This window comes from Lissotriton helveticus, chromosome 2_1 (assembly GCF_964261635.1).
Source record: "Lissotriton helveticus chromosome 2_1, aLisHel1.1, whole genome shotgun sequence".
Classification (NCBI taxonomy): domain Eukaryota; kingdom Metazoa; phylum Chordata; class Amphibia; order Caudata; family Salamandridae; genus Lissotriton; species Lissotriton helveticus.
This window is the reverse complement of record NC_136059.1, coordinates 89,465,675-89,493,228: the sequence shown is the minus strand read 5'-3', so window position 1 is coordinate 89,493,228 and position 27,554 is coordinate 89,465,675. Positions and strand designations below refer to the sequence as shown.

General features: G+C 49.6%; 1 protein-coding gene across 2 annotated transcripts in view; it reads left to right on the top strand.

Annotated features, from left to right (window-relative positions):
* ZNF638 (zinc finger protein 638) overlaps window positions 1–27,554 on the top strand; it is a 985,826-nt gene that overhangs the window by 200,434 nt on the left and 757,838 nt on the right. For both annotated transcript variants that reach the window (XM_078674499.1, XM_078674497.1), the window contains one exon: window positions 185–316. In XM_078674499.1, the coding sequence (XP_078530625.1) occupies window positions 185–316 (132 nt within the window). The remainder of the gene's footprint in view (window positions 1–184; window positions 317–27,554) is intronic.

Genomic DNA, 27,554 nt, shown 5'->3' with positions numbered 1-27,554 from the left:
TAATTGTGTGTGAGAATTTTTGATGTGCTTTTTTCCTAACTTGCTTTTTGTGAGAATTGAGTTTGTTATATATATCAAGGCTAGGAAACAGTGTGGTGCTGGATGCATTCCATTAATGACTAATTGAAAAGTCCTTGTTAAGTTTGCTCTTTATGTAATAAAATTATGTATTTTATGCTCCTAGGCGTACTTGGAAATGAGCTTTAGAGAAGCTGCAATTGCTGCAATAAAATTCAGTGAAACTGTACCGGTTATGATTAACAAAAAGAGAGTACGGTTATCTTCTGTTGGACAGAAACCTCAGCCTGCAATTGTGGTACGTATTAATGGTTTGAAGTTTATATTTTCTAATTTGCGGTCATTTTAATGTGCATGCTTTAAACTGCACTGCCTAGCAAGCTTTTAATTTCATTTCAAACCGTTTATTAATCAAATATTAATGGAATTTTAGCGCACAAATCACCCAGAGGGGTATGTCTGCACCTGAACATGAAGCCAGGCAAGAGACTACTGCATTAAAAGAGCATGGCCTTCAGTAATTTTCGGAATTGGTGATCTGTACACCTGCAGATGTGCAGGGGTAACCTATTTTTGTACATAGTGTATAAGTAGGTAAAAGATCTGCCTTCTGTGAAGGTCCTTCTGACTCATGGAACTGTAAGCAATTTGTCATTGGATCTGAGCAGTCTAGGAGGGCGGTGGTGCAATAGTCTAGGCGATGGGTAACTGTGACCTTTTCCAAGCAAGGCATTGTTTCAGACATTACATTATAAAGATAATCCTTGTACACGATTGGTAACCAATGCAATTAACTTGAAGTTTGGAAAGCAAAGTCTAATTTTCCGAGATCAATAGGGCATTAACATAATCCAAACAGCTGATGACCAGCGCTTGTACCAAGGTTTTCCTGGCAGAAAGGGGAGAGGGAGGGAAGAGAAAGCTCAACAGGCACAATGGTATGTTTGCATCTTTCAGTAGTCTTGTGAAAGGTAGTAAACTCTTCACTCCCTTTTTTAAAAAAATGTTTACTTCAATTAAGGTCGGGTTTGAAGACGGCTATGGTTAACACCTTGGCTGCTATGGCTTTTCCCCTCCTGTGCTGAGAAGCTTTGAAGCCCATTGTTCATGACGAGCTCACCTTGTCATGAGCACAGCTCCAGTGTGCCTCCTGATGAGCTGAGCTCGTCATGAGCGTGGAAGAGGTTAACCGCCGATCTATTAAGAGGCTTTGTGTCCTCGGTTCCACCCACCATACAGCATTGCACAAAGGGTCTTCCCCCTTCAGCCATTGGTTCTCTTGCATTTAGTGACCATTTTTTATTTTTTTTTGCCTGATCAGTGGTTTACTTAGTACTAAGGCTGATAGGCAAATATTTTTTTCCTTTCAGTTCTTTATGCTTTTGCTAGTTTTGCTGCGTGAATCTTTCTGGATTCACTATGCTGGGCATTATTCTGCCATCTGGTGGTTGGGTCCGGAATAGTTTTTTCTTTTTTTTTTTTCTGTGGCTCAGGTGGGCGCCGACATAACACCATTTGGTGTCCTTCTTGACGTCGACTTGCTTCTTTCAGAGGCTCCCATCTTTGGTCGCCATCTTCAGGTTCTTTTTTCTGCCGTTGGGTCTGGATCGTTACCGAAGAGCTCCAGAGTTTTTAGAGAGAATCGACGTAAAGAGAAGAAAATCGACGAAATTCAAACTTTTCAAGACACCCGATTACAGGTCAGGTAACAGACTACGAGGGAGAAGGTTTTTCGACTGCGATCTCTACGTTCAACAGAGAATGCTCTTGCAGGGGGCTCCCTGAGTGACCGAATGGACAAAACACCTTTCAAGTTTTGCACCAATTGACACCATAAAAACACCCAGAAGGACCAGCATCCAGTCTGCAACCTCTGCCTGCCACTCGACCACAATAGCGAGGACTGCAATGCCTGCTCGATGTTCACATCCAAGACTCTCAGAGTAAAAGAGGTAGAGAAGGATGAACCACACCATGCATGTGCCGCCTCCATCGCTCCGAGACTTGGGCCTCTCCAGTGGAGAGGAGGACAACATCGCAAGGCGACCAGAGGACTGCACGGTCATCGAAGTCCCAAAGACGTCGAAGGAGATCAGTCGTCTACCCCAGACACTCAAGCGACACTCGAAAGGGTGAAGGGAAGTCCTCGAGCGACACTTGTTTTTTGGTTGAACACTCAATCAGAGAGCATGTGTTCCTTCTGTCTCTTCTGCGTACTGTGTACCCCGTCGCACTGTCTCATTGTCCCTTGTGAGCTTGTATCCTGTGATGCTTTCTATTTTGTGTGGATCCTCCAACAGTATTGTTACTCTTCCCTGGGTGTTTTATCCCCTCCCCGTGCTCCCATGTTCCTCTCACCTGTGTAACTTCCCACACACCCTCAGTGTTATTGCCACCTTCAGTTTTCCTTCTGTCTCGCCGTTTGCCTCCTTTTCCACTCATGGCCTCAGTGTTGCTTCTCCCCACCCTTGCCTAAAAAATTTTTTTGCTCTACTTTTTTCATTTTTCCTTTACAGATCCAATTTGGTAGTATGTTAGCGTGTTACCAGTACTTTAAAAATGGGATGGGCAGATGCCGGATATGTTTATGTTCGAGGCATGTGGGCTGCTGAATTCATATCTATTGCATAGATCGCCGCCTAGTGTTGGGTCCGGATGATTGCACATTGTTGTCCTGGAAGAGTCTTTGAAGTATCACGAGATAGGTGGCTCCTCCCCTGGACTACAGTGCGCATGGGCATCGACTCCATCCCCAGATTGTTTTTTTCCGCCATTGGGTTCGGATGCATATTTGTTCCCTCAAGTTCGGAATATATATAAAACTTTCTTTTTGGCCGAAAGGCCTTTAGTATATCGTCGGTATTGTCTTGCGATCGGTGCCCGAGTCTGTTTCAACTCAGTTCCCGAGTCGAACATCCAGAGGAGTCGCGTGACTTCTCAGCGCTGATGGCCCAGTCAACGCCAGAGGCTTATCGACGACACATCATGGAACGGAGCCCGTTCAAGAGGTGCCCCGTATGTAATTCGAAATATCCTCATATCGACGTCCACCCGGCGTGCAACAAGTGCCTGTCGCCGGATCACGATGAAGCAAGCTGTATGGCTTGTTCTAGTTTCCGATCCAATACCCTGGATATCCAATACCCTGGAACCCTGGATATCCCCACCCTGGCCAAACTGCTGAAGAAATGTGTCCAACTCCAACTAACAAAACACATTGACCAATTTGACCTCCTCAACCCTCATCAATCAGGCTTCCGAGCGAAACATAGCACGGAAACAGCTATGACACACAATTGATGACGCCCTCCAAATCCTTGATCGCAATGAGTCTTGCCTCCTCATCCTTCTTGACCTCTCTTCAGCATTTGACACGGTCAAACATGAGAACTTGCTGGAGCTGCTAAGCACTAGAATGGGTCTATCGGGAACTGTTCTCAAATGGTTTTCGTCCTTCCTTCATAACCGGTCTCAGAAGTTCAAGATCGACAATGTGCTATCTACACCTGTGCCTGCAGATCTAGGTGTTCCACAAGGATCCTCCCTCTCCCCCACACTGTTCATCCTCGTCATGGAACCGCTCGCCACCTTGCTCCAAGCATCCAATGTTCAATTCCATATGTACGCCGACGACACACAACTTTACCTAAAGCTACAATCCCCAGAAGATATCAAACATCTGAATTCCACACTTATTCCCCCTTGGCTGGGGCAGCTGTGCGCTCTACAAGTCCATATAACATTAACATTAACATTAACACTTATTAACACTCAATCTTGGCTGGCCGATAATCACCTCAAACTAAATGCTCTGAAAACTGAGTTCCTACTCATCTCACCCCCAGCGAAAATTTCCACCACCCAAACCTGGCTCAATAACCTAACAGCACTCAATGTCCAACCTACCATCGTGGATTCGGCGAAATCCCTTGGCATCACACTCTACGCCAAGCTCAACATGCAGCAGCACGTTAGCAAAGCCACAAAAGGAGCTAATTTCCAAATCCATACACTGAGGAAACTTAAACCCTTCCTCCCTGCCAAAGACTGCTGTACAAGCTTTAGTCATCCCTCGAATAGACTACGGAATTGTGGCCCTCAGCGGACTCCCGCTATCCACAACAGCACCCCTAAGAGCCTCCTTGAATGCTGCCGCGAGACTCATTACTGGCTCAAGAAAACATTCGCATATATCCCCAGACTTAAAGTCTCTAAAATGGCTGCCTTTTGAAGCCAGAATACAGCTAAAAATTGCAGTTATGACACACGCGGCCGTGCACCACAATGCACCCAACTACCTCGCTCAAAAGTTGTCTATCAGGAGGTTCGAGATCTAATAGAAGTACAAAAAATCTACTCCTGAAACCCCGTAGATTCCGGAAAGAGAAAACATACAAGCGCTCCTTCTCAGGAATTGCACCCAGGATCTGGAATGCGCTCCCTCCTGAAACCAGGCTTATCTCCTCCACTGCACTCTTCAAGAAAGAGGTGAAAACCATCCTTCTGGCCAAGATCTCCTGAACTTTATAGGTGCTAGATCAGAGAGACTGCATCGCTTTGTAACACTGTTCACCTGTCCTTTGGCACTATACTCCTACTTGATGGTGACACTACTACGCTACTCTTACTACCGACCAATATATGATACACTTTGGTTGATTGAATCACCCTCCCGATGCCCCCACCCAGTGTTCTCTCTATCCTAAGAATTTGGTATAAGCCATCCACACATCCAAGGTTTACCTGAACCCTTCTGTAGTGGGATCAATGACTTGTGCCGTCTTATATTACTTGTTTACCTGATTGTATATTAATGTTTTCTGTACGTTATTATTATCCTACTATGTTAGTGACTATTATATTGCTCCCATTATCTCTGTTCATTCCTGCTGCCCCTACCCCTGTCTCTGTGAAGCGCTCTGATATCTGTAAGGATCTTGTTCGCGCTATATAAAACTTTGAATAAATAAATAAAATAAGACGATTCGACTTCGGCGCGCAGCGCGCCAGGAGGCCCAGCAGACGGCACCTGACCCGGTGAACATTTTCGATACCGAAGAGGATGAGGGAGTCGAGCAGGAAGTTCGATAGTCTGATACTGCATCGGAGAACGACTCCAACTACGACGCAGATGTCGAGATGGTCGATATTACTAACGTCATCGACGAGGTAGATGACGATGTGTTCTTTGGGACCGGAGAAGATAGCTCAGGCGAGGAGGTAGGCCCAACCGTCTATACGGGGGCCGAAAGACTTAATAAGGCTCAGGTCGAGGGATCGCCACATGGCCTTACCCAAGATCTTATAATGGGTTCCACAGCCTCGCCTCAAGGCCCGGCTACGGACACTTCTAAGGAGCCACAAGTTGGGAAATCGAAACCGAAAGAGAAAGCATCGGTGTCTACGCAATCGAAAGCACTGGAAACCGACAGTGCGTATTGTGTTGGTCGGCTCAAAGTCCTCGGAACGATCGGCGCCGAAAAAGCGTAAAGGTGTCATCGACCCGATGAGGTTGCTAACGGGTGTCGACCCAAAGACTGTAACAAGCAGGTCAAGGACGTCGACCCGAGAATATCGGCACCGACACAAAGGACTCGCACCGCAGAAGGTTCTCGATCCTACACATCGGACAAGGCCAAAAGCGCTACAACCCTCGAGTCCACGCCTGGTGTTGGATCGAAGGAACGTGTCAAATCGACGCACCCTTCCGCCTCCTTCTTGAAGCAGGTGTCAGAGGCGTTGAAGCGAATTAAGGAGAAGACTTACATTGTCGGTCCGAAGGATACTTCTCCATCGACGCCAGCTGCTAAACCTCAAAAGTCGCCGGTGCCCATCCAGTTCACGCTGCCGCAGAAAGTGGTGCCTAAGGCCTTCACCCCTAAGACGACCGTCGAAGGGTCTAAGCAGGCGTCAGCGGGACAGAAGACAGGGCCTGGGTTAGTGGTCGCAAAGCATCGACAACCCCCGCTTCAAGAGCAGCCGGAACAGTTCATTGACGCTGACACTGGTAGACTTTCAATTTACAAACGAAAGATCACCCCGGAACAGCCTATGGAGTCCTATAAAATCCCATTAAAAAAGAAAAAGGATTCCACTACTTCACCCGTTCTTGTCGAACCAATATCTCCACATGGCCAAGACACTGCTCCTATCTCGCCCACTTATTCAGATGGGGAGACAGGAGGAGGTGACGATGAGGAGTACAACTACCCTATAGACACTGATCCTGAAGATCACAATGAACCATGGGCAGACGCTGCTGACCCAGGAAATCCACACACTGCCCCAGACAGTCAGGTGTATGCTGTAAAAACCTCGCCTACTGAAGACTCGGCGGCATTTAATGGGCTTATTGAACGGGCAGCCAAATCATGTTGTCCAGCTCCATGCTGACCCAATTGAAGTGGATTTTCTGTTTGACACTGTGAGAAGTTGGCCTGATATGCAGTGCTCACTATTCTAGTGATCACTATGTATCAGTCCAGACAACCCTTATTGATGATTGGTTGTAAGTCAACCTTATAGACCAGCTATCCTAGTAGCATGGATACGAGCAGTCTAAGGCTAAGACTCTAGAGGGCGTGATAAGCCAGCTGTTTTACCATCACATATACCCCTTGAACACCAAGTGAAAGGACACCACACAAGTTGTTATGAAAATAAACTTATATTTATTTCTAACAAGACTACCCTGGCTCTTTATGAAACAGGGAGCTAAGCACACAACAAAACTCTTACGAAAATACTTAGTCGCATAATTTACACAAATGCCCGAGGGGCACGAAAAACCATATACACAAGAAGTGGAATGCGAAATTACTAGCAGGTAAGTACTATTCTCATAGGCTTTAGAATCGCTAGGACTGGACTACTGAACCTTTAGATTACAAGCAGGAGGCCTAGGGACATCGTGTGCAGAGTGGGAACTCGCGCGTAAGGCGGGAAAAAGTCTATGGAGGCTAGCAAAGACAAAGTTACTGTTGTCGGGCGAACCCGACTAGGTAGGTCAAAAACGAAAGTGGATCCGGACACTTAGAGTGTTGGACTACGCTGGAGCACCGGAGTACTCGGTTTACCTAGCCCAGGGGCTGCGGCTGCATAGGGTGCAAGTGGCTTCGGAAACCCTCGTTGACGAACCAGGAGCCTGAAGAAAGAAGTTGCTGGCAGGCGGCCAGTGAAGAAGTTCGTGGTGATCCAAGCCTGGATCAGGGATGAAGAAGACCTGTAAGCAGAGGGGACCAAGTTCTGAATCACTAGCCAGTGATTTAGGTGGGCACCAGGATGGCACCGGACAAAGTCACCTCGACCAGGTGAGTGGGCGCTGCTGGGCTCTGCAGTCTCTCGGACCAGGAGGCGTTGTCGGCGACCAGGATGGAGGTGCGAGCTGTCCCACGAAGGTATCTGCTGTCGACGTCGCTGGACCCAGGATTGGGGCAACAAGTCTTGGCAAATGCAAGCCCACGCGGTGGACTTAAAATGGAGTCTGGAGTGGACCAGGAGGGTCCAAGGTGCTCCTCTGTTGGAGGGGAGCACGGGCTAGTCTGGAGCAACCAGACCAGCGGTGTTTGTCGTCGTGAAGCGTCGTAAAAGGGCCACTAGCCAACGGGCAAGTGACCTGGACAATGCGGTGAGCAACAAACAGCAGAAGGGCCCCATGCAGATCTCGTGGATGCAGGGGGCTGAACTTCGGTGCTGGAGCTGCTCAGGGTCGGGGCTTCTCTTACCCCAAAGCACTCGGTCGAGGGTCACTCGGTGGTCGTGCTGGACAAGCGTCGTGCAGTCTTGATGATGGCCGGTCCCTCGGTCTCGTCGCACCCACGGGTCTCAGCTGGGCTGAAGATGTAGGTTGAGGTCAGAGGTGCCAGGGAAGCCGGTTCTCGTCGAGCTGGGCAGTCTTGATCCGGAGGAGAGACTTACAGCAGACCGCGATGCTTGGTTGGTGCCTGCTGCTGCAGGGTGACTACTCCTTAGTCACAAGGGAGAAATCTTAGGAAGAGTCTTGAGTTCCTCTCGTAGAAAGTCGGTTCAGGATTCAAAGATTGATCTATTTTCCTGCAAAAGGGGGCTGGCACGCGACTAAGTCCTGCCCTATGGGTGGGAATAGGAGGGGGGTGGTTACACCCCTCTCCTTTGGCGGGCTTTTCCCCAGCTCAGGGGCTGGTGTGCCCCTGGAACTGGTTCAAGCCGGCCTATGCATAGTGAGCACCGGGGTGCCACTTGCAGTCACCTTCCTCTAAAGCCCTGCCTACCTAGGATACACAAAATCCTGTCTGGGACGGTGCTGGCACCGCCCCTGACAGGAAACCCTTTGTCCTTGCCTCCTACGCTGGGAGGACTCCCAGCAACAGGAGGGCAGACTTGTGTCTCGGTGGCAGCATCCATTTTGTGGAGCTAAGGCTATGTCTGACTTTAACCGGGGTTACATGTTACCAACATGTCTTCTCCCTCTAGAGGGGTGGAATGCTACCCCCGTCGCCAGAACTGGCGAGGGGGTAGTATTCCAAAGCGTATGACACCTTACACGACATGTTTAGATGATGTCAGTCCAAAGTTACCATAACCGCGAGGATTATAAGGCACTTTAGAGTATATGGTCTGACGCTATCATGGAAACGGCTAAGGGATAGATCCCGTAAGCCGCAGACAGGCTCAGCTCATGCCAGAGCACTATCTCACACGATTCCAAGCACTCTGCCTTCAGGATTGTCAAGGCCTGCCATAGGAGTGACTGATAGGAGATCTGTGTGCCCATTTAGGTTTAGATATAGGTATACTATATCTAAAGCAAAGGGTGATTACACCACCTTGCTCCCAGCTGTCAAGCAGCCAGTTGTGTCTGTTTAGTTAGTCAGCCCAGGGGTGGCATAATACATGCTGCAGCCCCTGGGAGACTCCTGGGTGCACCTCAGCCCTGGGTACAGGGACTCAAAGAGGGCCCAGTGCCAATTGGATATGTACCTAGGGCACATGGAATCCATTTTACAGAGAGAGCAGTAGGCCTGGGGCCCTGAATAGCAGGGTCCCAGGTCAACTAAGTCAGAAAACCAGCAAAACACCAGGCAAAAAGTTGGGGGCAACCATAGTCGGGGATCTACCTTCCTACAGACACCTTTTCCACTTCTGAAAAAACTGTCAAGACTCTTCCAATGCTAAAGGGTGTCTTAAAACATGCTGGTGATATCTTCAAGGAGGCCACAAGGGCCAGGGTGTTAAACCCCAGAATTTAGAAGTACAAACCGGCGCCTGGGGACCCTACATACATCAAGGGCCAGTTGCCGATGGACTCTCTAGTTGTTTCCAATGCCCGGAAGAGGGCAAATTAACAGACAACGGTTGATGCTCCTCCCCCTGACAAAGAATCGAAAGTGCTAGAAGCATCAGGGAAATGGGTAGCAGCTCAAGCGGCCAATGTCTGGCGCATTTCAAACACTCAGGCGCTCTTAGCCAGATATGACAGGGCCCATTACGACACACTTGAGACCCTGTTACAACACTTGCCAGATGAATATAAGGAGGCAGCAGAGATGCTCATACAGGAAGGGAAGCTCATTTCCAATGCTTCTATCAAGTGTGCACTGGACGCAGCGGAAACCGCTGCCAGAGCCATTAATGCAAGTGTGATGTTACGGCGACATGCCTGGCTGAGAATCTCCGGGTTCAAGCCAGAGCTACAAACCACCATACTAAATCAGCCTGTAAACCCTGATCACTTATTTGGACCTGAGGTGGACGCCACCTTAGAAAAAATCAAAAAAGACACAAACTACGAAATCTATGGGAGCTCTCCAGTCGCAGCAGTGCAGGGGTGGTTCTTTTCGTCGCTCACACAATAGAGGAATTTACAGAGGCCAGCTGTCCCAGCAAACACAGTACAATAAAGGTGGCGCGGGCAGAGGTCGTGGAAACAGCTCCCGATCCTCCGCTGCTACCAAATAGTGACGCCTTGTCACAGCCCCCCGACCATACAACACCGGTCGGGGGAGACTCCAACAGTTCCTGCCGGTCTGGAAGTCCATCACCACAGACAGGTGGGTCAGAAAGCTTATCCAGTACGGTTATTGTCTGGAGTGAACATCCACTCCACCCAACATACCACCAAGACACCGTCCTATGTCCACCGAGCATTTGCACTTATTGCAGCAGGAGGTACTAGTCATGCTGCAAAAAGGTGCGATCGAGCTCGTGCCTATGGAGGAAAGGGGCACAGGAGTATACTCACTGTACTTCTTGATCCCAAAAAAGGACGGGTCCCTCAGACCCATACTGGACCTAAGACCCCTAAACCAGTACATTTTATCGGAACACTTTCACATGCTAACATTGCAGCAGGTTCTGCCGTTGCTCAGTCAGGGAGATTTCCTCGCAACATTAGATCTGAAGGATGCATACTTTCATATTCCGCTACACCCGTCACACAAAAAATACCTCCGGTTCACCATTCAGGATCAACATTACCAATTCAAAGTCCTCCCTTTTGGAGTGACAACAGCACCCAGGGTGTTTACGAAATGCCTGGCAACAGTGGCTGCACACCTACGGAGACAAAACATTCACGTATACCCTTATCTGGACGACTGGCTTATCCAAGCAAAGTCGGCCCAGCAGTGTGCCGCACACATGTCCCACACCATTCCACTTCTTCACGATCTGGGATTCTCACTCAATTACCCAAAGTCCCACCTTCAGCCCGCCCACATACGGCAGTATCTGGGCGCGACAATACACTCTGGCAGCCAAAGCACAGCCAAATTCAGTGAGGATCAACAGCATTCAATTGCTACTACAAAAATTCAGACCGCAACACTCGCTTCCGGTAAGAGTGTTTATGCAGTTGATAGGCATGATGGCCTCCTGCATCACACGCGAGACTACATATGCGTCCGCTTCAGGAGTGCTTAGCACGTCAGTGGAATCAGGCTCACGGACAGTTGAACGACCTAGTGTTGGTGACCGGTCGTGCATACAACTCTCTGCATTGGTGTAAACCACAAAACCTTTGCAAGGGCCGACCGTTCCAGGAGCCTGTGCCACAGATCATTCTGACAACGGACGCATCTCTCCAGGGATGGGGAGCTCATGTACTCTACTACACAGTGCAGGGACTATGGACGACGCAGCAAAAGAAGATGCACATCAACCTCCTAGGACTGATGGCTATCTTCATGGTAATGAAAGCATTCAAAGTACATCTGTGCAACAAGGTCGTGTTGATCCGGACGGACATGGCGGCCATGTACTACATTCAGAAGCAGGGAGGTAAACACTCTCCACAGTTGTCTCATCTGGCTCAGAGCATGTGGAAGTGGGCCATTCAAAGAAACCTCTTCCTCATGGCGGAACACCTCCCGGGCAAGGACAATCAGATGGCGGACCTGCTCAGCAGGTACAGCCACCAGATGCACGAGTGGGAGATACATCCATCAGTACTCCACCCGTACTTTCAGCAGTGGGGTCATCCAGAGATAGACTTCTTCGCCACAAAGGAAAACGCCAAATGCCAAAGCTTTGCCGCCATGTTTCCACACCCACAGTCGCAGGGCAATGCGATATGGATGAACTGGTCAGGCATATTTGCATACACTTTTCCCCCAGCACCTCTAATACTGCTGGTGGCACGCAAGCTGAAGCAACACTCAATGACACTTATCCTAGTTGCTCCAACGTGGGCACGCCAACCATGGTACACCACGTTTCTAGAACTATCCGTGGTACCGCATCAAAGGCTGCACCTCAGACCCAGGCTTTTGACGCAGAGCCATGGCGACATTCAGCATCCAGATCCGCAACAGCTCAACCTGGCGATCTGGCTCCTGAGGTCTTAGAATTTGGCTACCTCAACTTGCCTCCCGAATGTATGAATATCATAAAAGAGGCAAGGAAGCTAACCACCAGAGCATGTTATGCGGCAAAATGGAAGCAGTTTGTCATTTATTGCGCAGACCTCAACATCAACCCGCTAGACTCATCTACTCACGAGATCATTTGTTATCTGTTACATCTATACAAATGCAATCTAGCCTATGCTTCCATTCGTATACACTTGTCCGCAATAGCAGCTTATCTACAAAACAGGCAGCATCTCTCACTCTTCAGGGTGCCTGCCATTAAGGCTTTTCTGGAGGGACTCAAACGAGTTATTCCTCCCCGGACCCGCCCAGCTCCTGAATGGAACCTTAATGTGGTCCTCACCAGGCTGATGGGTCCGCCTTTTGAGCCTCTGCACTCATGCATTCAGTTCCTAACGTGGAAGGTGGCTTTTCTAATAGCGATAACATCGCTGCGACGCGTTAGTGAACTCCAGGCACTAACTATCCAAGAGCCATTCATACAGATTCACTCCAACAGGGTGGTGCTTCGCACCAACCCGAAGTTTCTTCCTAAAGTGGTTTCACAGTACCATATCAATCAAACTATAGAACTGCCTGTGTTCTTCCAAAATCCTGAGTAAGTGGCGGAGAGTATGCTCCACACACTAGACGTCAAGAGAGCGCTAATGTACTACATAGATAGGACCAAAGATTTTCCGAAAACAAAACAACTGTTTGTTGCCTTTTCGCCACAGCACAAGGGCAACCCCATTTCCAAAGCAGGTATAGCCAGGTGGATCGTTAAGTGCATTCAGATTTGCTATCAAAAAGCCAAGCGCACATTAACGATTCCTCAAAGGGCCCACTCCACGCGAAAGTTGGGGGCCTCCATGGCTTTCCTTGGAAATATTCCTTTAGAAGACGTATGTAGAGCAGCCACATGGTCTACCACACACACATTTACTAAACACTACTGTGTAGATGTGCACTCCAAACAGCAGGCAGCTGTAGGGCAACTGCTGCAGCTGGCACTTGCGGCCGCCGATAATGGAGGGACTGCTATGTATTCTATGCAATAGATAGGAATTCAGCAACCCACATGCCTCGAACCGAATATGCTACTTACCAGTATGCATCTGTTCTTGGCATGTAGGGCTGCTGACATTCATATCGCCCACTCGGCGCCTGTAGCGGCTGCAGCGCTTGCATTTACTCTTAGCATGGTCATCGCTCACAGCGTTACACTCCATCTTTGCCACAATGGCTAAAAACAACCTGGGGATGGAGTCGATGCCCATGCGCACTGTAGTCCAGGGGAGGAGCCACCTATCTCGTGATACTTCGAAGACTCTTCCAGGACAACAATGTGCAATCATCCGGACCCAACACTAGGCGGCGATCTATGCAATAGATATGAATGTCAGCAGCCCTACATGCCAAGAACAGATGCATACTGGTAAGTACCATATTCGTTTTATTTTTGCAGCGTGAATCTTTCTGGATTCACTATGCTGTGCATTATTCCGCGGTCTAGTGGTTGGGTCCGGAATCGTAGTCTTTTCTTTCTTTTTTTGTTGTTGTTGTTTTTATTGAAAGTTTTCATACAAAACAGCAAGGCAAGAGGAGATATCATTTACAGTACTGATTCCAAGACTGGGAAGGAAAAACAACACATTATAGTCCATAATCAATGTAGGTGAGGAAAAGAGGGGGGGGAGAAGGGAGAAATCTTAAGGCAGAACACATGTAAAACGATAGTGGAATGTAGGCTCAGGGAGATGGCGGGACATCTAGTACAGGTGGTGTACATATATTTCCGCGGTACTCATTCCAGGGTCCCCACACTCTACTCCATTTTCGGGGTTTACCTCGAGCCATGTATACCGTCTTTTCCCTAAACATGCACCAGTCCATGTTTTCCTTCCATGCCGCAATCGTGGGCGCCCTCGGGGATCCCCACAACTGGGCAATGTCCCTCTTAGCAATCATGGCCCCCCAGGGTAACCCATAGCGTCTGAGTTACATTATGATCAGTTGGTTCCCATACATTCAGTAGACGACGCCTGGCCTCCGGTCGAAGGGCAATCCCTGTGACCTTATCCATCACATCATGTACCTTACTCCAGTAGGCAGAGATTTCACAACATTCTCAAATGATGTGAAGGAACGTCCCCACCTGCTGCAACCATGTTTACACAGACCATCTTCAGAGAAACCCATATGAATCAGACGAGGGCCTGTGACGTAAACCCTATGTAGAATCTTAAGCTGGACCAACCGGAGTCGAGCTGGGATCGCGACCTCCTTTGGGGAGATCGCAGTTTGCCAGTCTTCGTCATCCAGTTCAAGGCCGTCACGGGTCCACTGCTCCCGGAGATATGTGAGGAGGTCTGTTCTATCATTAATCAGTTTTTTATAAACTAGGTAGATGGTACTATCAGGCACATAACCATCCAGCAACCTGTCCTCAAGAGGAGATTACTCCGGAACCACCTCCCCGACCTGGAAGACCGAGCGCAAGGCATGTCGGACCTGTACATAACGGAAATATTCAGTGCTATGCAATTCGAACTCCTCCTGTAGCGACTCAAATGATTTTACCTGCCCCTTAACCCAGAAGTCGCCCACCTTGCTAATACCGATGAGGTCCCACTTATCGAACCCTTTAGTATTCCAGAGTTTACCAAGCTTATCTGAACAAAAAAGCGGCGTCGCCCGGGTCAGACGATCAGTCCACCCCGTCGCGTTGGTCGCATCTCGCCACAAGCGTACCACTATCTTCGTGGGGCCGGACAGCACCCCAATGACAGACTTGGAATACAGCGCCCTATAATAATCGCCACCAGGCAGTAGCCATCTATCCATGGCGAAAGCGGGGTGTGGATCGGGACCATATATGCCGTGGTTTATAGCGCCCAGATGGGACGCCCAGTAGTAACGCTTTATATCCGGGAGGGCTATACCCCCGTCGTACCACGGGAGCGTCAGTTTAGCGAGAGAGATACGCGGTCTTCCGTCCCAGATCAGCTTTCTTTGAAGGTCCTCGATCGCTCGAAAAGAACTAGCGGGGATGATATCGTAGGCATTCTGAAGAGCGTAGAGAAAACGAGGCAAAGACATCATTTTAAAGAGTGCAGCACGACCTAAAGGTGAAAGTGGAAGCCTTCGCCAGCCCGCGACATCTTGTTTTAATCGCGACAAGGGCGAAGAAGATTTTGCTGATAACGAATTGCCGGGTCCAGGGAAATGTAAATACCCAGGTATTTGAACCCTGTGTGAGCTATCTGAATGGGACAGTTACGCGGGAGAAAGGGAACATCGCCCGATAGGACATACAAATAGGATTTCGTCCAATTGATAATGAGGCCTGAGTTCCTACCGAACGAGGCCAGGACATCACACAGTACCATCAGAGATTTCCGCCGCAAGGTCAAATACAAAAAAATATCGTCCGCGTATAGCGAGATACGATCTTCAAAGGTAGAAGACCACCGAATGCCCTTCATCGAAGGCTCCCATCTAATCCATGCGGCAAGGGGCTAGAGTGCCAGGGCGAACAGGAGTAGCGACAAAGGACAACCCTGACGAGTCCCCCTCTCAAGAGAAAAGGGAGCCGATACACGGCCATTCACAACAGTTTGCGCAAGGGGGTCCTCGTAGAGCAGCCTAACCCAACCAATAAAACCCGGTCCAAATCTAAACTTAGCCAACGCGGCCCACAAGTAATGCCACTCAACAGTATCGAAGGCCATTGTGGCATCCAGAGACGCAAAGATGGCCGGCTCATGTAGCGTCGATGCTCTCGTGAGAACACCATATAAACACCTAAGATTAGGAGCGGTGTTCCTGTGCGGAATGAAACCGGATGGATCAAGTCTCCGATAACAGTGATCAATCTGTTCTCCAGGATCTTTGCCAGGATCTTAGGTTCAGCGTTCAAGAGGGATATGGGACGGTACGATGCACACTTGTCTCTGAGCTTTCCCTCCTTGTGAATCACCACAATGGTCGCTAAACGCTGATCACGAGGGAGAGCCACACTCTCGGGACTCCATAAACATATCTCGCAGATAAGGGGCAACTCTATCAGGCTTCAGCTTGTAAAGTTCAATAGGTAGACCATAGGGACCCATCGCCTTCCCCGAACGCAGCGAACGAATCGCAAGAGCCACCTCGTCAGCAGTTATTTTAGTGTCAATCAGCTCTCTACCCTCATCAGAGACGCGGCAAAGAGATCCCGCAGCAAGAGATGCGAATCCTCCTCCGGCCTATCAGACACGGAGGAGTATACCATCTTAAAGTGATCTGCAAACTGTCGAACGATCTCTATAGGATCTGAAACCAGAGTACAACCAGCCGTCTCAATCTCGGGTACCACTCTACTGGCCCTATCCCTCCTGTCCAGCCACGCGATTAATTTACCAGCCTTATCGCCGACATCATATAGGCGTCCCTGCTGCTCCCTACTCATGGCTTTAGCTGCGTCAGTAACCAATGTCTTATATTCAAGCTGTTTTAACCGTAGTACATGCGTCACAGCACCGGTGACCCCACGCTCAAGCTCAAGTTCCAAATCCGAAATCTGTCTCCATTTTAACCACCTCCTCATCTCTCTGTTTCTTGACACTCTCTATCAATGACAGGGCCTGGCCCCTGAGAACCGTCTTAAAGGCCTCCCAAAGAGATACAGCCGAGGAAACCGAACCCTCATTCTCCAAGAAGTACTGATCGATAGATTTCACCAAAGCTGTGCGAGTTTTGGGGTTCCGAAAGTACCAGGGGTTAATCGGAGCCACACGACCCTCCGTCTCAGAGCCCAGCTCCATCCTAAGCCATAACGGAGAGTGATCGGAGATACCACGGGCCAAATGCTTAACCTCAGTGACAGAGAGGGCCTGCCCCGCCGGTACCAAGAAATAATCGATCCTGGAGAGGCTGCCGTGTGCACCAGAAAGGAATGTATATTGTCGCTGTGTTGGGTGTAACAATCTCCAACAATCGACCAAACCCAGGGTGTCTAGGAAATCAAACAGCCAATTCTGCGTACCCCCGAGGTCCCTGGGTGGTTGCCGATCTATAAGACCAGAGACAACCGCATTGAAATCACCACCTATAAGCAATGATCCCTCAGGAAGAGCCAGAAGAACCGGCCCCAGGTCTGAAAATGTAGCTGACTGAAGGCCAGGCGGAACCTTTACAGAGACCAGGGAAATGGTCCGTCCCTCCCACCTACCCGTTAGGGCTGCATAACGCCCCCTGTCATCGAGTACAGTGGCGTCAATTTCAAGTGGGAGAGAAGTCTTAACTAGGATACCCACCCCCCCTGGAGCCAGAGGAGAACCCAGCATGTGCAACCAGACTGTATCCCCTCCTGTTCATAGCACGACAGGTGTTACCAATCAGGTGGGTCTCCTGAAGGAGAACTATATCTGGAGAGAAGTTTCAACAGCTGCAACACAACACTACGTTCTATCCGATCCCCCAAACCATTCACATTCCAACTCATCATTTTCAGCTCCCTACCCCGCATCCCGGAAAGGAAGGAAGATCCAACCCCTGGTAGAATACAGCAATTCTTTCAAAAAGGATAGATACACGTTGCCTTGCATAAAGAAACAAACTGTCCCCAACAAAACCCCCCAACCCCCCCAGCAACAACCCGTTGCATAACCCCCCACCCTGCACAACACTGGAAAACCACCCAAACTTGCACTGTGCCTGTCGCCCCCCCATCTAACTAAGCTACAAGAAGAAAAACAGAGGAGGAAAAAGACCCGCTACTGACCCCGCAACCCCCGAAATATAAAAATCTAGTCAATTGTCAGTTATTGAACCACGGTCAGCAAGAGACCTCAGGACACCATCTGCCGGCACCTATTCTTGTTCTGTCTGTCCTCCCTCCGCTCCACCAGGCTGGCTCCCCGGAGAAGTCTGATTCGGTAAAGTATCAAGCCAGTCAGCCACAACATCTGGACGATCGAAAAAATAAGTCCGCTCTGCATGCTCAATTCTTAACTTTGCTGGAAACAGCATGGTGTACTTGACCCATGTCTCGGAATCGTCTTTTTATACCCATGAAGCCAAGTCTTTGTCTCGGGACTGATTGAGTGAAGTCCGGATAAAAACTGATCGTGGTATTCTCAAACCGCGTAGGGCCATTAGTCCGTGAAGCCTGCAGCACAGCGTCCCTGTCTCGAAAGTTGAGGATTCTGGCTATTATAGGACGTGGTGGAGCCAAATCCGCACGGATCAGATTCACATCAATCGCCACGGTATCGAGTTTATGAGCAGGGACACCAAATGGAGGTCCTTGCTCATGAACTCGATACCGTGGCGATTGATGTGAATCTGATCCGTGCGGATTTGGGCAAAACCAATGAAAAAGTAAAATCTTTGGACATTAAGATGTCCAGTCTAACGAGTGATGTTACTGCACTGCAGATAGACGTCAATCGCTTGAAGAACAGCAGCGATCTCATTGTACGCCGTCTCGAAGACTATGAAGGGAGGGCTTGCCGGAATAACGTCCGCATCATAGGGGTTCCGGAAAAGGCGGAGGATTCGGCTCCAGACCTCTTCGTGGAGGACTTAATCATTCGCCATCTTGCACCCAAGGGACTGAGTAAATTCTTTACGGGTCACCGTGGCCCTGTGGAGCCAGACAGGAAAATGGCGACCCCCGGTCCCGTCGGGTGACAACAACCCAGGACTGTGGGCACGGGTCAAAAGTTCTCTCTCTGCTGAAAACAGGCGGTATAACAGTTGCGGGTGGCCCAATCGTTTTCTGCGAACTCGGGGGTAAGCTTTCACTTTGGAATCAAAACCGAAAGTGAAACCAGTCAGACCGGTCGCACCCGCATCCTGTAAGCCGCTGTTGTTCAATTACAGATCGGGCATGTGAGAAGTTGGCCTGATGTGCAGTGCTCACTATTCTAGTGATCACTATATATCAGTCCAAACAACCCTTATTGATGATTGGTTGTAAGTCAACCTTATAGACCAGCTATCCTAGTAGCATGGATACGAGCAGTCTAAGGCTAAGACTCTAGAGGGCGTGTTAAGCCAGCTGTTTTACCATCACATTACCCCTTGAACACCCAGTGAAAGGACACCACACAAGTGTTATGAAAATAAACAATGTATTTATTAGAATCACAACAACCCTGTACTCTTTATGAGGACAGGGTGCTAAGCACACAACAAAACTCTTACGAAAATACTTTTAAGTTAGCACGTTACACAAATGCCCGAGGGGCACGAAAAACCATATACGCTAAAAGTGGAATGCGAATTACTAGCAGGTAAGTAACAGTTCTAATAGGCTTTGGAATCGCTAGGACTGGACTAGGGAATCGTTAGATTACTACTAGGAGGCCCAGGGGACTCGGGTGCAGAGGGTGCACTCTCACGCGGGATGCGGGACAAAGTCTATGGAAGCTAGAATTCACAAAGTTAGTGTTCACGGGCGAACCCGACCTGGTAGGGAGAAAATGACAGTGGATCCTGACCCTTGGATAGTGAGGCTATGCTGGGACACCGAAGTGCCGAAGTTACCTAGCCCAGGGGCTGCAGCTGCATAGGTCTGAAAAGACGTCGGGGATCTCGTTGCCGGACCAGGAGCCTGGAAGGAAGAAGTTGCTGGCAGGCGACCAGTGAAGGAAAGTTCGATGGATCCAAGCCTGGATCAAGGAAGAAGAAAACCTGAAAGCAGAGGGGACCAAGTTCTTGAATCACTAGCCAGTGATTAAGTGGGCACCAGGATGGCACCGGGCGAAGTCACCGCAGTCAGGTGAGTGGGCGCTGCTGGGCTCTGCAGTCTCTCGGACCAGGAGGCGTTGTCGGCGACCAGGATGGAGGTGCGAGCTGTCCCACGATGGATGAAGTCGTTGGCGTCGAAGTTACCCAGGATTGGGCAACAAGCCTTGGCTAATTCAAGCCCACGCGGTGGACTCAAAATGGCGTCTTGAGTGGACCAGGAGGGTCCGGGGTGCTCCTCTTCGGGAAGGGAGCAAGGGCCAGTCTGGAGCAACCAGACCAGCAGCAGAAATGTCGTCGGGCGTCGTCAGGAAGGCCACAAGCCAACGGGCTAGTAGCCAAACAACGCGGTGAGCAGCGGAAAGCAGAAGGGCCCCACGCAGATCGTGGAGATGCTGGGGGGCTGCACTTCGGAGCTGGAGCTGCTCAGAGTCGGGGCTTCTCGGACCCCAAAGCACTCACCAGTAGATTACTCGGCGGGCTTGCTGGAAAGAAGTCGTGCAGTCTTGCAGGTGGCCGGTCCCTTGAGGTCTCGTCGCACCCACGGTTCTCAGCTGGGCTGTAGAGGTGGGTAGAGGTCAGAGGTGCCAGGGAAGCCGGTTCTCGTCGAGCTGGGCAGTCGGATTCCGGAGGAAGGACTTGCAGCAGACCGCAGTGTTCTTAGATGGTGCCTGCGGATGCAGGGTGACTACTCCTTAGTCACAAGGGAGAAATCTTAGGAAGAAGTCTTGAGTTCCTTTCGTAGAAAGTAGTTTCAGGATTCAAAGATGATCTGATTTGGAAGGGGGCCAGTCTCTACCTTTATCCTGTAAAAAGGGGCTGGCACGCGACTAAGTCCTGCCCTATGGGTGGGACTAGGAGGGGGGTGGTTACACCCCCTTCCTTGGCGGGCTTTTCCCCAGCACAGGGTCTGGAGTGACCCTGGAACTGGTTCAAGCCGGCCTAGGCATAGTGAGCACCGGGGTGCTACTTGCAGTCACCTTCCTCTAAAGCCCTGCCTACCTACAATACACAAAACCCTGTCTGGGACGGTGCTGGCACCGCCCCTGGCAGGAAACCCTTTGTCCTTATCTCCTGCTCTGGGAGGACTCCCAGCAGCAGGAGGGCAGACTTGTGTCTCGGTGGCAGCATCCATTTTGTGGATGCTAAGGCTCTGTCTGACTTTTAACCGGGTTATAGGTTACAGGCATGTCGTGTCCCTCTAGAAGGGTGGAATGCTAACCCCGTCGCCAGAATTGGCGAGGGGTTAGTATTCCAATTCGTATGACACCTTACTCGACATGTTTTGATAAAGCGATACCAGAGTTGGCACATAACCGCGAGGATTATAATGCACTTAAGAGTATATGGTATGCGATATCATGGAAACGGCTAAGGGATGGATCCCGAAAGCCGCAGACAGGCTCAGCTCATGCTAGAGCACCATCTCACACGATTCCAAGCACTCTGCCTTCAGGATTGTTAAGGCCTGCTATAGGAGTGACTGATAGGGGATCTGTGTGTCCATTTTTAGGGTTAGATATAGGTATACTATATCTAAAGCAAAGGGTGAGTACACCACCTTGCCCCAGCTGTCGTGCAGCCAGTTGTGTCAGTTTTAGTTAGTCAATCCAGGGGTGGCATAATACATGCTTCAGCCCCTGGGAGACTTCTGGGTACACCTCAGCCCTGGGTACAGGGACTTGGAGAGGGCCCAGTGCCAATTCAGTACCTAAGTACAATTTGGATAGAGAGAACAGCTAGGCTGTGGGTCTGATTAGCAGGCCCACAGCCAGGGAAAGTCGTAAACCAGTGCAGCAAAAAGCAAAAATCTGGGTGATCATAGGATTGCAGACCCTACTCTCCTACATGACCCCCCCCCAAACTTTGGGACAATAAACTAACCGTGACCAGGTGAGTCTTCTTGCTCTAAGTGGAAATACCTGGAGAGCCCATCAGCATTGCTGTGATCAGTCCCAGGTCTATGCTCCACTGTAAAATCCATCCCCTGTAGGGAAATGGACCACCTAAGCAGTTTGGGGTTTTCACCCTTCATCTGATTTAGCCACAAGAGGGGCTTATGGTCTGTCTGAATGGTGAAGTGAGTGCCAAACAAGTAGGCCCTCAGCTTCTTCAGGGCCCAGACCACAGCAAAGGCCTCCCTCTCAATAGCTGACCAATTTTTCTCTCTGGGTGTCAGCCTCCTACTAATGAAAGCAATAGGCTGATCATTACCATCAAAATTCAGTTGAGACAGAACAGCTCCCACACCCAACTCAGAAGCATCTGTTTGGACAATGAATGGCTTGGAGTAATCTGGACTCTTGAGGATAGGTGCTGTGCACATGGCCTGCTTTAGGTCATTGAATGCTTTCTGACAGCTTGCTGTCCACTGAACTTTCTTTGGCATCTTCTTGCTTGTCAGGTCATTAAGGGGGGTCACTATGGACCCATAATTTCTGACAAACTTCCTATAGTACCCAGTCAGGCCCAAGAAAGCTCGAACCTGAGTCTGGGTGATTGGAGGAGTCCAGTCCTTGATGGCCTGTATCTTACTCTCCAGTGGCTGAACCTGGCCTCCACCTACAAGGTGGCCCAGGTATACAACCTGTGACTGCCCTATCTGGCACTTGGTGGCCTTGATAGTGAGGCCTGCCTTTTGCAGGGCCTCTAACACTTTCCTCAGGTGGACCAGGTGATCCTCCCAGGTGGAGCTAAAGACAGCAATATCGTCAAGATAAGCTGCACAGAAGTCATCCAGCCCAGTGAGGACTTGATTCACCAACCTTTGGAAGGTGGCAGGTGCATTTTTCAGTCCAAAGGGCATTACCACAAATTGATAATGCCCTCCAGGGGTAGAAAATGCTGTCTTAGGTTTGGCTTCCTCAGCTAACCTGATTTGCCAATACCCAGCTGTCAAATCAAATGTGCTTAAGAAGTTGGCAGAAGCCAATCTATCTATAAGCTCATCTGCTCTTGGTATTGGGTGGGCATCAGTCTTAGTGACTGCATTGAGGCCTCTGTAGTCTACGCAAAACCTCATCTCTCTCTTACCACCCTGGGTGTGAGGCTTTGGCACTAGAACTACTGGGCTAGCCCAAGGGCTATCTGAGGGCTCAATGACTCCCAGTTCCAACATTTTCTGCACTTCAGTTTTGATGCAGTCTCTAACATGATCAGGCTGCCTGTAGATTTTACTCTTGACAGGCAGACTGTCTCCAGTGTCAACATCATGGGTACACCAATCAGTTTGGCTGGGTGTCAGAGAGAACATATGTCGAAAGGATTGCAGAACTTGCCTGCAATCCTGTTGCTGATGTTCAGTGAGGCTGCCACAAAAGACAACACCATCAACTGACCCATCATCAGGATTCTGAGTGAGCAGGTCTGGGAGAGGGTCACTCTCTTCCTCCTGTCCCTCATCTGTGGCCATGAGCAAGCTCATGTCCTTCCTGTCAACATATGCCTTGAGCCTGTTAACATGGAGCACTCTGAGAGGGCTCCTGGGAGTTCCAAGGTCCACCAAGTAGGTAACCTCTCCCTTTTGCTCAATGATGGTGTGGGGCCCAGACCATTTGTCTTTCAGAGCTGCTGGGGCCACTGGCTCCAGCACCCACACCTTCTGTCCTGGCTGGTACACAGTCAGTACAGCCTTTTGGTCATGCCAAGCTTTTTGAAGTTCCTGGCTGGCCTCAAGGTTTTTAGATGCCTTCTCCATATACTCAGCCATCCTGGAGCGGAGACCAAGTACATAGTCCACTATGTTGGTTGCAGGCTTTTTGAGAGGTCTCTCCCATCCTTCCTTCACCAAACACAGGGGTCCTCTTACAGGATGCCCATACAGAAGCTCAAAAGGGCTGTAGCCAACCCCCTTCTGTGGGACCTCTCTGTAAGCAAACAAGAGGCAGGGGATCAGGACATCCCATCTTCTCCTAAGAGGTTCAGGTAGTCCATGAATCATCCCTTTCAGGGTCCTGTTGAATCTCTCAACAAGCCCATTGCATTGTGGATGATAGGGTGTGGTGAACTTGTAGTTCACACCACACTCTTTCCACATGGCAGTCAGATATCCTGACATGAAGTTTGTACCTCTGTCAGAAACGACCTCCTTAGGGAAACCCACTCTGGAGAACACTCCAACTAGGGCTCTTGCCACTACAGGGGCTGTAGTGGTCCTAAGGGGAATAGCCTCAGGATACCTGGTGGCATGGTCCACCACCACCAGTATAAACTTGTGTCCTGATGCTGTCTGGGGTTCCATTGGACCAACAATGTCAATCCCCACTCTTTCAAAGGGAACCCCCACCACAGGTAGTGGTATGAGGGGGGCCTTTGTTGTGCCACCTGACTTACCACTGGCTTGGCAAGTGACACATGAGCGACAAAACTCCTTGGTATTCTCATTCATATGGGGCCAGTGAAAGTGTGAGACAAGCCTGTCCCAAGTCTTTGTCTGACCTAAATGACCTGCAAGGGGAATCTCATGGGCCAAGGTGAGAAGGAAACCTCTCAGAGACAAGGGGATGACCAGCCTCCTGGTTGCACCAGGCTTGGGGTCTCTTGACTCAGAGTACAGGAGTCCATCTTCCCAGTATACCCTGTGGGCACCTGTGGCATTCCCTGCAGCCTCAGCAGCAGCCTGCTGTCTGAGGGGTTCAAGGGAAGGGCAGCTCAACTGTTCCTTCCCCAGGTCTGCTCTGGAGGGTCCCCCTGAGCCCAGAAACTCAACTTGATCAAGTTCAAGCTCTTTAGGCTCAGTTTCCCTCAGCTCTTCTAGATCAGCCTCCTCAGAGACTTGATCCTCAACCTGGGGCAAGGGGGAAGGCAAAGCCTTACCCTTACTGCTCTTCTTCTTGGGAGGTGTCTGGTCCATAATTTCAGGATCCAGCACCTGTTCAGTGGGGCATTTTCTGGCCTGTGACCTAGTCACAGCAAGCACATGTGCTGGCAAGCCTAACATCTCCATGTGAGTCCTCTGCTCCACTTCTGACCATTGTGATGACTCCAAATCATTGCCCAACAAACAATCAACTGGGAGGTCTGAACTGACTACAACTTTCTTTTGTCCCTTCACTCCACCCCAGGAGAAAGCTACAATTGCTACACTATGACTAGTAGTGACATTGCTGGCATTGGTCACCAGGAAATCAGTACCTGGCATGATCTGTCCAGGGTCCACAAAGTTAGGTGTCACCATGGTGACACTGGCACAAGTGTCCCTATAGGCCTGAGCCATTTTGCCATTAATCAAAGGTGTCTGCCTGTATTTGCCCAAAGTATTGGGACTTATTTCAGGGGACATATCCATATCCCCTGTACAGACAAGGACAGCCTGAGTGAGTGTGCCAACTAAGTTGTCAGACCCCTCAGTACCCAAGGTTAACCCAACTAATGCCTTGGGAGTGACACTACCACTACTGACTGTACTAGGGGGTGCAGTTGCTTTAGGAGCTGTAGTGGCAGGAGTTTGTCCTCCTCCTCTTTTGGTGCACTCACTAAACCAGTGAGATTTACTTTTGCAGTACTGGCACCACCTTTTTGACTGGCCTTCTTGAGTCTTCTTTTTCTGGGAAGCCTGACCCCCACCCTCTTTGGTTTGTTGGGGACCTGGTGAAGACTTCTGGTCATTTTGCTCATTCTTAACATTACCCTTCTGGTCTGCTTTCTTCTGACCACCCTGGTTCTGGTTCTGGTTCTGCTTGATCCTTGTCCTGACCCATTTGTCTGCCTTCTTTCCCAATTCTTGGGGAGAGGTCAGATCTGAATCAACAAGGTGCTGGTGCAGCAACTGGTTCTGACAATTGTTCAAAATTTGTTCTCTCATCATTAGATTATACAATCCTGTGTAATCTGTAACCTTGCTACCCAGCAACCAGCCCTCCAAAGCCTTAGTGGCACAATCCACAAAATCAGACCAGTCCTGAGACTGAGTTTTCTGGGTGTCTCTGAACAGCAACCTGTACTGCTCAGTGGTTAAACCAAACCCATCAACCAGGGTATTCTTCAGGACCTGGTAATTGTTAGCATCCTCCACTCTTGTAGTGAGGAGCTTATCTCTACCTTTACCATCAAAGGAGAGCCACAGTATAGCTGCCCACTGACTCTGGGGAATGTTCTGCACAGTGCAGGCCCTCTCCAGAGCAGCCATCCATTTCTGGATGTCATCCCCTTGCTTAAAGGGGGGCACTATTTTAGTCAGGTGTTTAGTATCTAAACCCTTCTCTCTATCTCTTGGGAGATTGCTGCCACCAGTGGGAGCTAGCCCACTCATCTGCTGCTCTCTTGCCAGGGCAAGCTTCTCTTTGGCCAGGGCAATTTCTTCCCTTTCAATCCTCAGTTCAGCTTGTCTCATCCTAGCCTCATGCTCCCTTCTCTGAGGGGAAGTAAATCTCCTCTGTGGAGGATTCCTTCTCCCCTGAGAAGAGGCATTAGAGTGCAGAGATCTATTGGAGTCCCTAGAAAGAGATCTATCTCTCCTAACTCCAAGGTTAGGCCCACTTTGGGTTAGTACTGGGGGGCCCCCAGATCCTAGCCCAAGTAAGTCTAAGTTGGTCCTAGTTAGCCTTCTGACTACCTCAAGACCTTTGTCTACCTCATCCCCAGAGAGTACCTCCTGATCCTCCTCCTCAACTGCTGAATCAGTGTTGGGGAGGTCTGGATCCCCAGAGGTTCCCTCTAAGGCTGGCATGCTCTCATGTAACTGAGAGAGCTTTCTGGCATCATATGTCTCTAAGAGACCTATCAGAAAGGGAATGGTGGGGTTAGACCCCTGCTTCAGTTTCCTGGAGACACAGAGTTGCCTCATCTCCTGAAAATTGAGAGCTGCATATCTTGAAGTGACCTGTGGAGGGTCAACACTGACCAGGGGAGTCTCAGTAGAGTCCCCCTGAGTCGACATGCTTTTCTAGTGAGGTGTAAGTGGTGCACTTACCTACACTATATGTTTGCCTACTGATCCCTTGCTAGAGTTGTAGTTTAGGGTGTGCTAGGCCCTAGGAGCAACAACAGCTGGTTCAGTAGAACTCAGAGTATTCTAAGCTAAGTTATATGTACCTTTAGTACTTATGTGATCTTTCACAAGATATTCTTAGGGCATGTGTGGTAAAACAACAGCAAGCTCAAATCCCAACCGCTGCTCACCAATGTGAGAAGTTGGCCTGATGTGCAGTGCTCACTATTCTAGTGATCACTATATATCAGTCCAAACAACCCTTATTGATGATTGGTTGTAAGTCAACCTTATAGACCAGCTATCCTAGTAGCATGGATACGAGCAGTCTAAGGCTAAGACTCTAGAGGGCGTGTTAAGCCAGCTGTTTTACCATCACATTACCCCTTGAACACCCAGTGAAAGGACACCACACAAGTGTTATGAAAATAAACAATGTATTTATTAGAATCACAACAACCCTGTACTCTTTATGAGGACAGGGTGCTAAGCACACAACAAAACTCTTACGAAAATACTTTTAAGTTAGCACGTTACACAAATGCCCGAGGGGCACGAAAAACCATATACGCTAAAAGTGGAATGCGAATTACTAGCAGGTAAGTAACAGTTCTAATAGGCTTTGGAATCGCTAGGACTGGACTAGGGAATCGTTAGATTACTACTAGGAGGCCCAGGGGACTCGGGTGCAGAGGGTGCACTCTCACGCGGGATGCGGGACAAAGTCTATGGAAGCTAGAATTCACAAAGTTAGTGTTCACGGGCGAACCCGACCTGGTAGGGAGAAAATGACAGTGGATCCTGACCCTTGGATAGTGAGGCTATGCTGGGACACCGAAGTGCCGAAGTTACCTAGCCCAGGGGCTGCAGCTGCATAGGTCTGAAAAGACGTCGGGGATCTCGTTGCCGGACCAGGAGCCTGGAAGGAAGAAGTTGCTGGCAGGCGACCAGTGAAGGAAAGTTCGATGGATCCAAGCCTGGATCAAGGAAGAAGAAAACCTGAAAGCAGAGGGGACCAAGTTCTTGAATCACTAGCCAGTGATTAA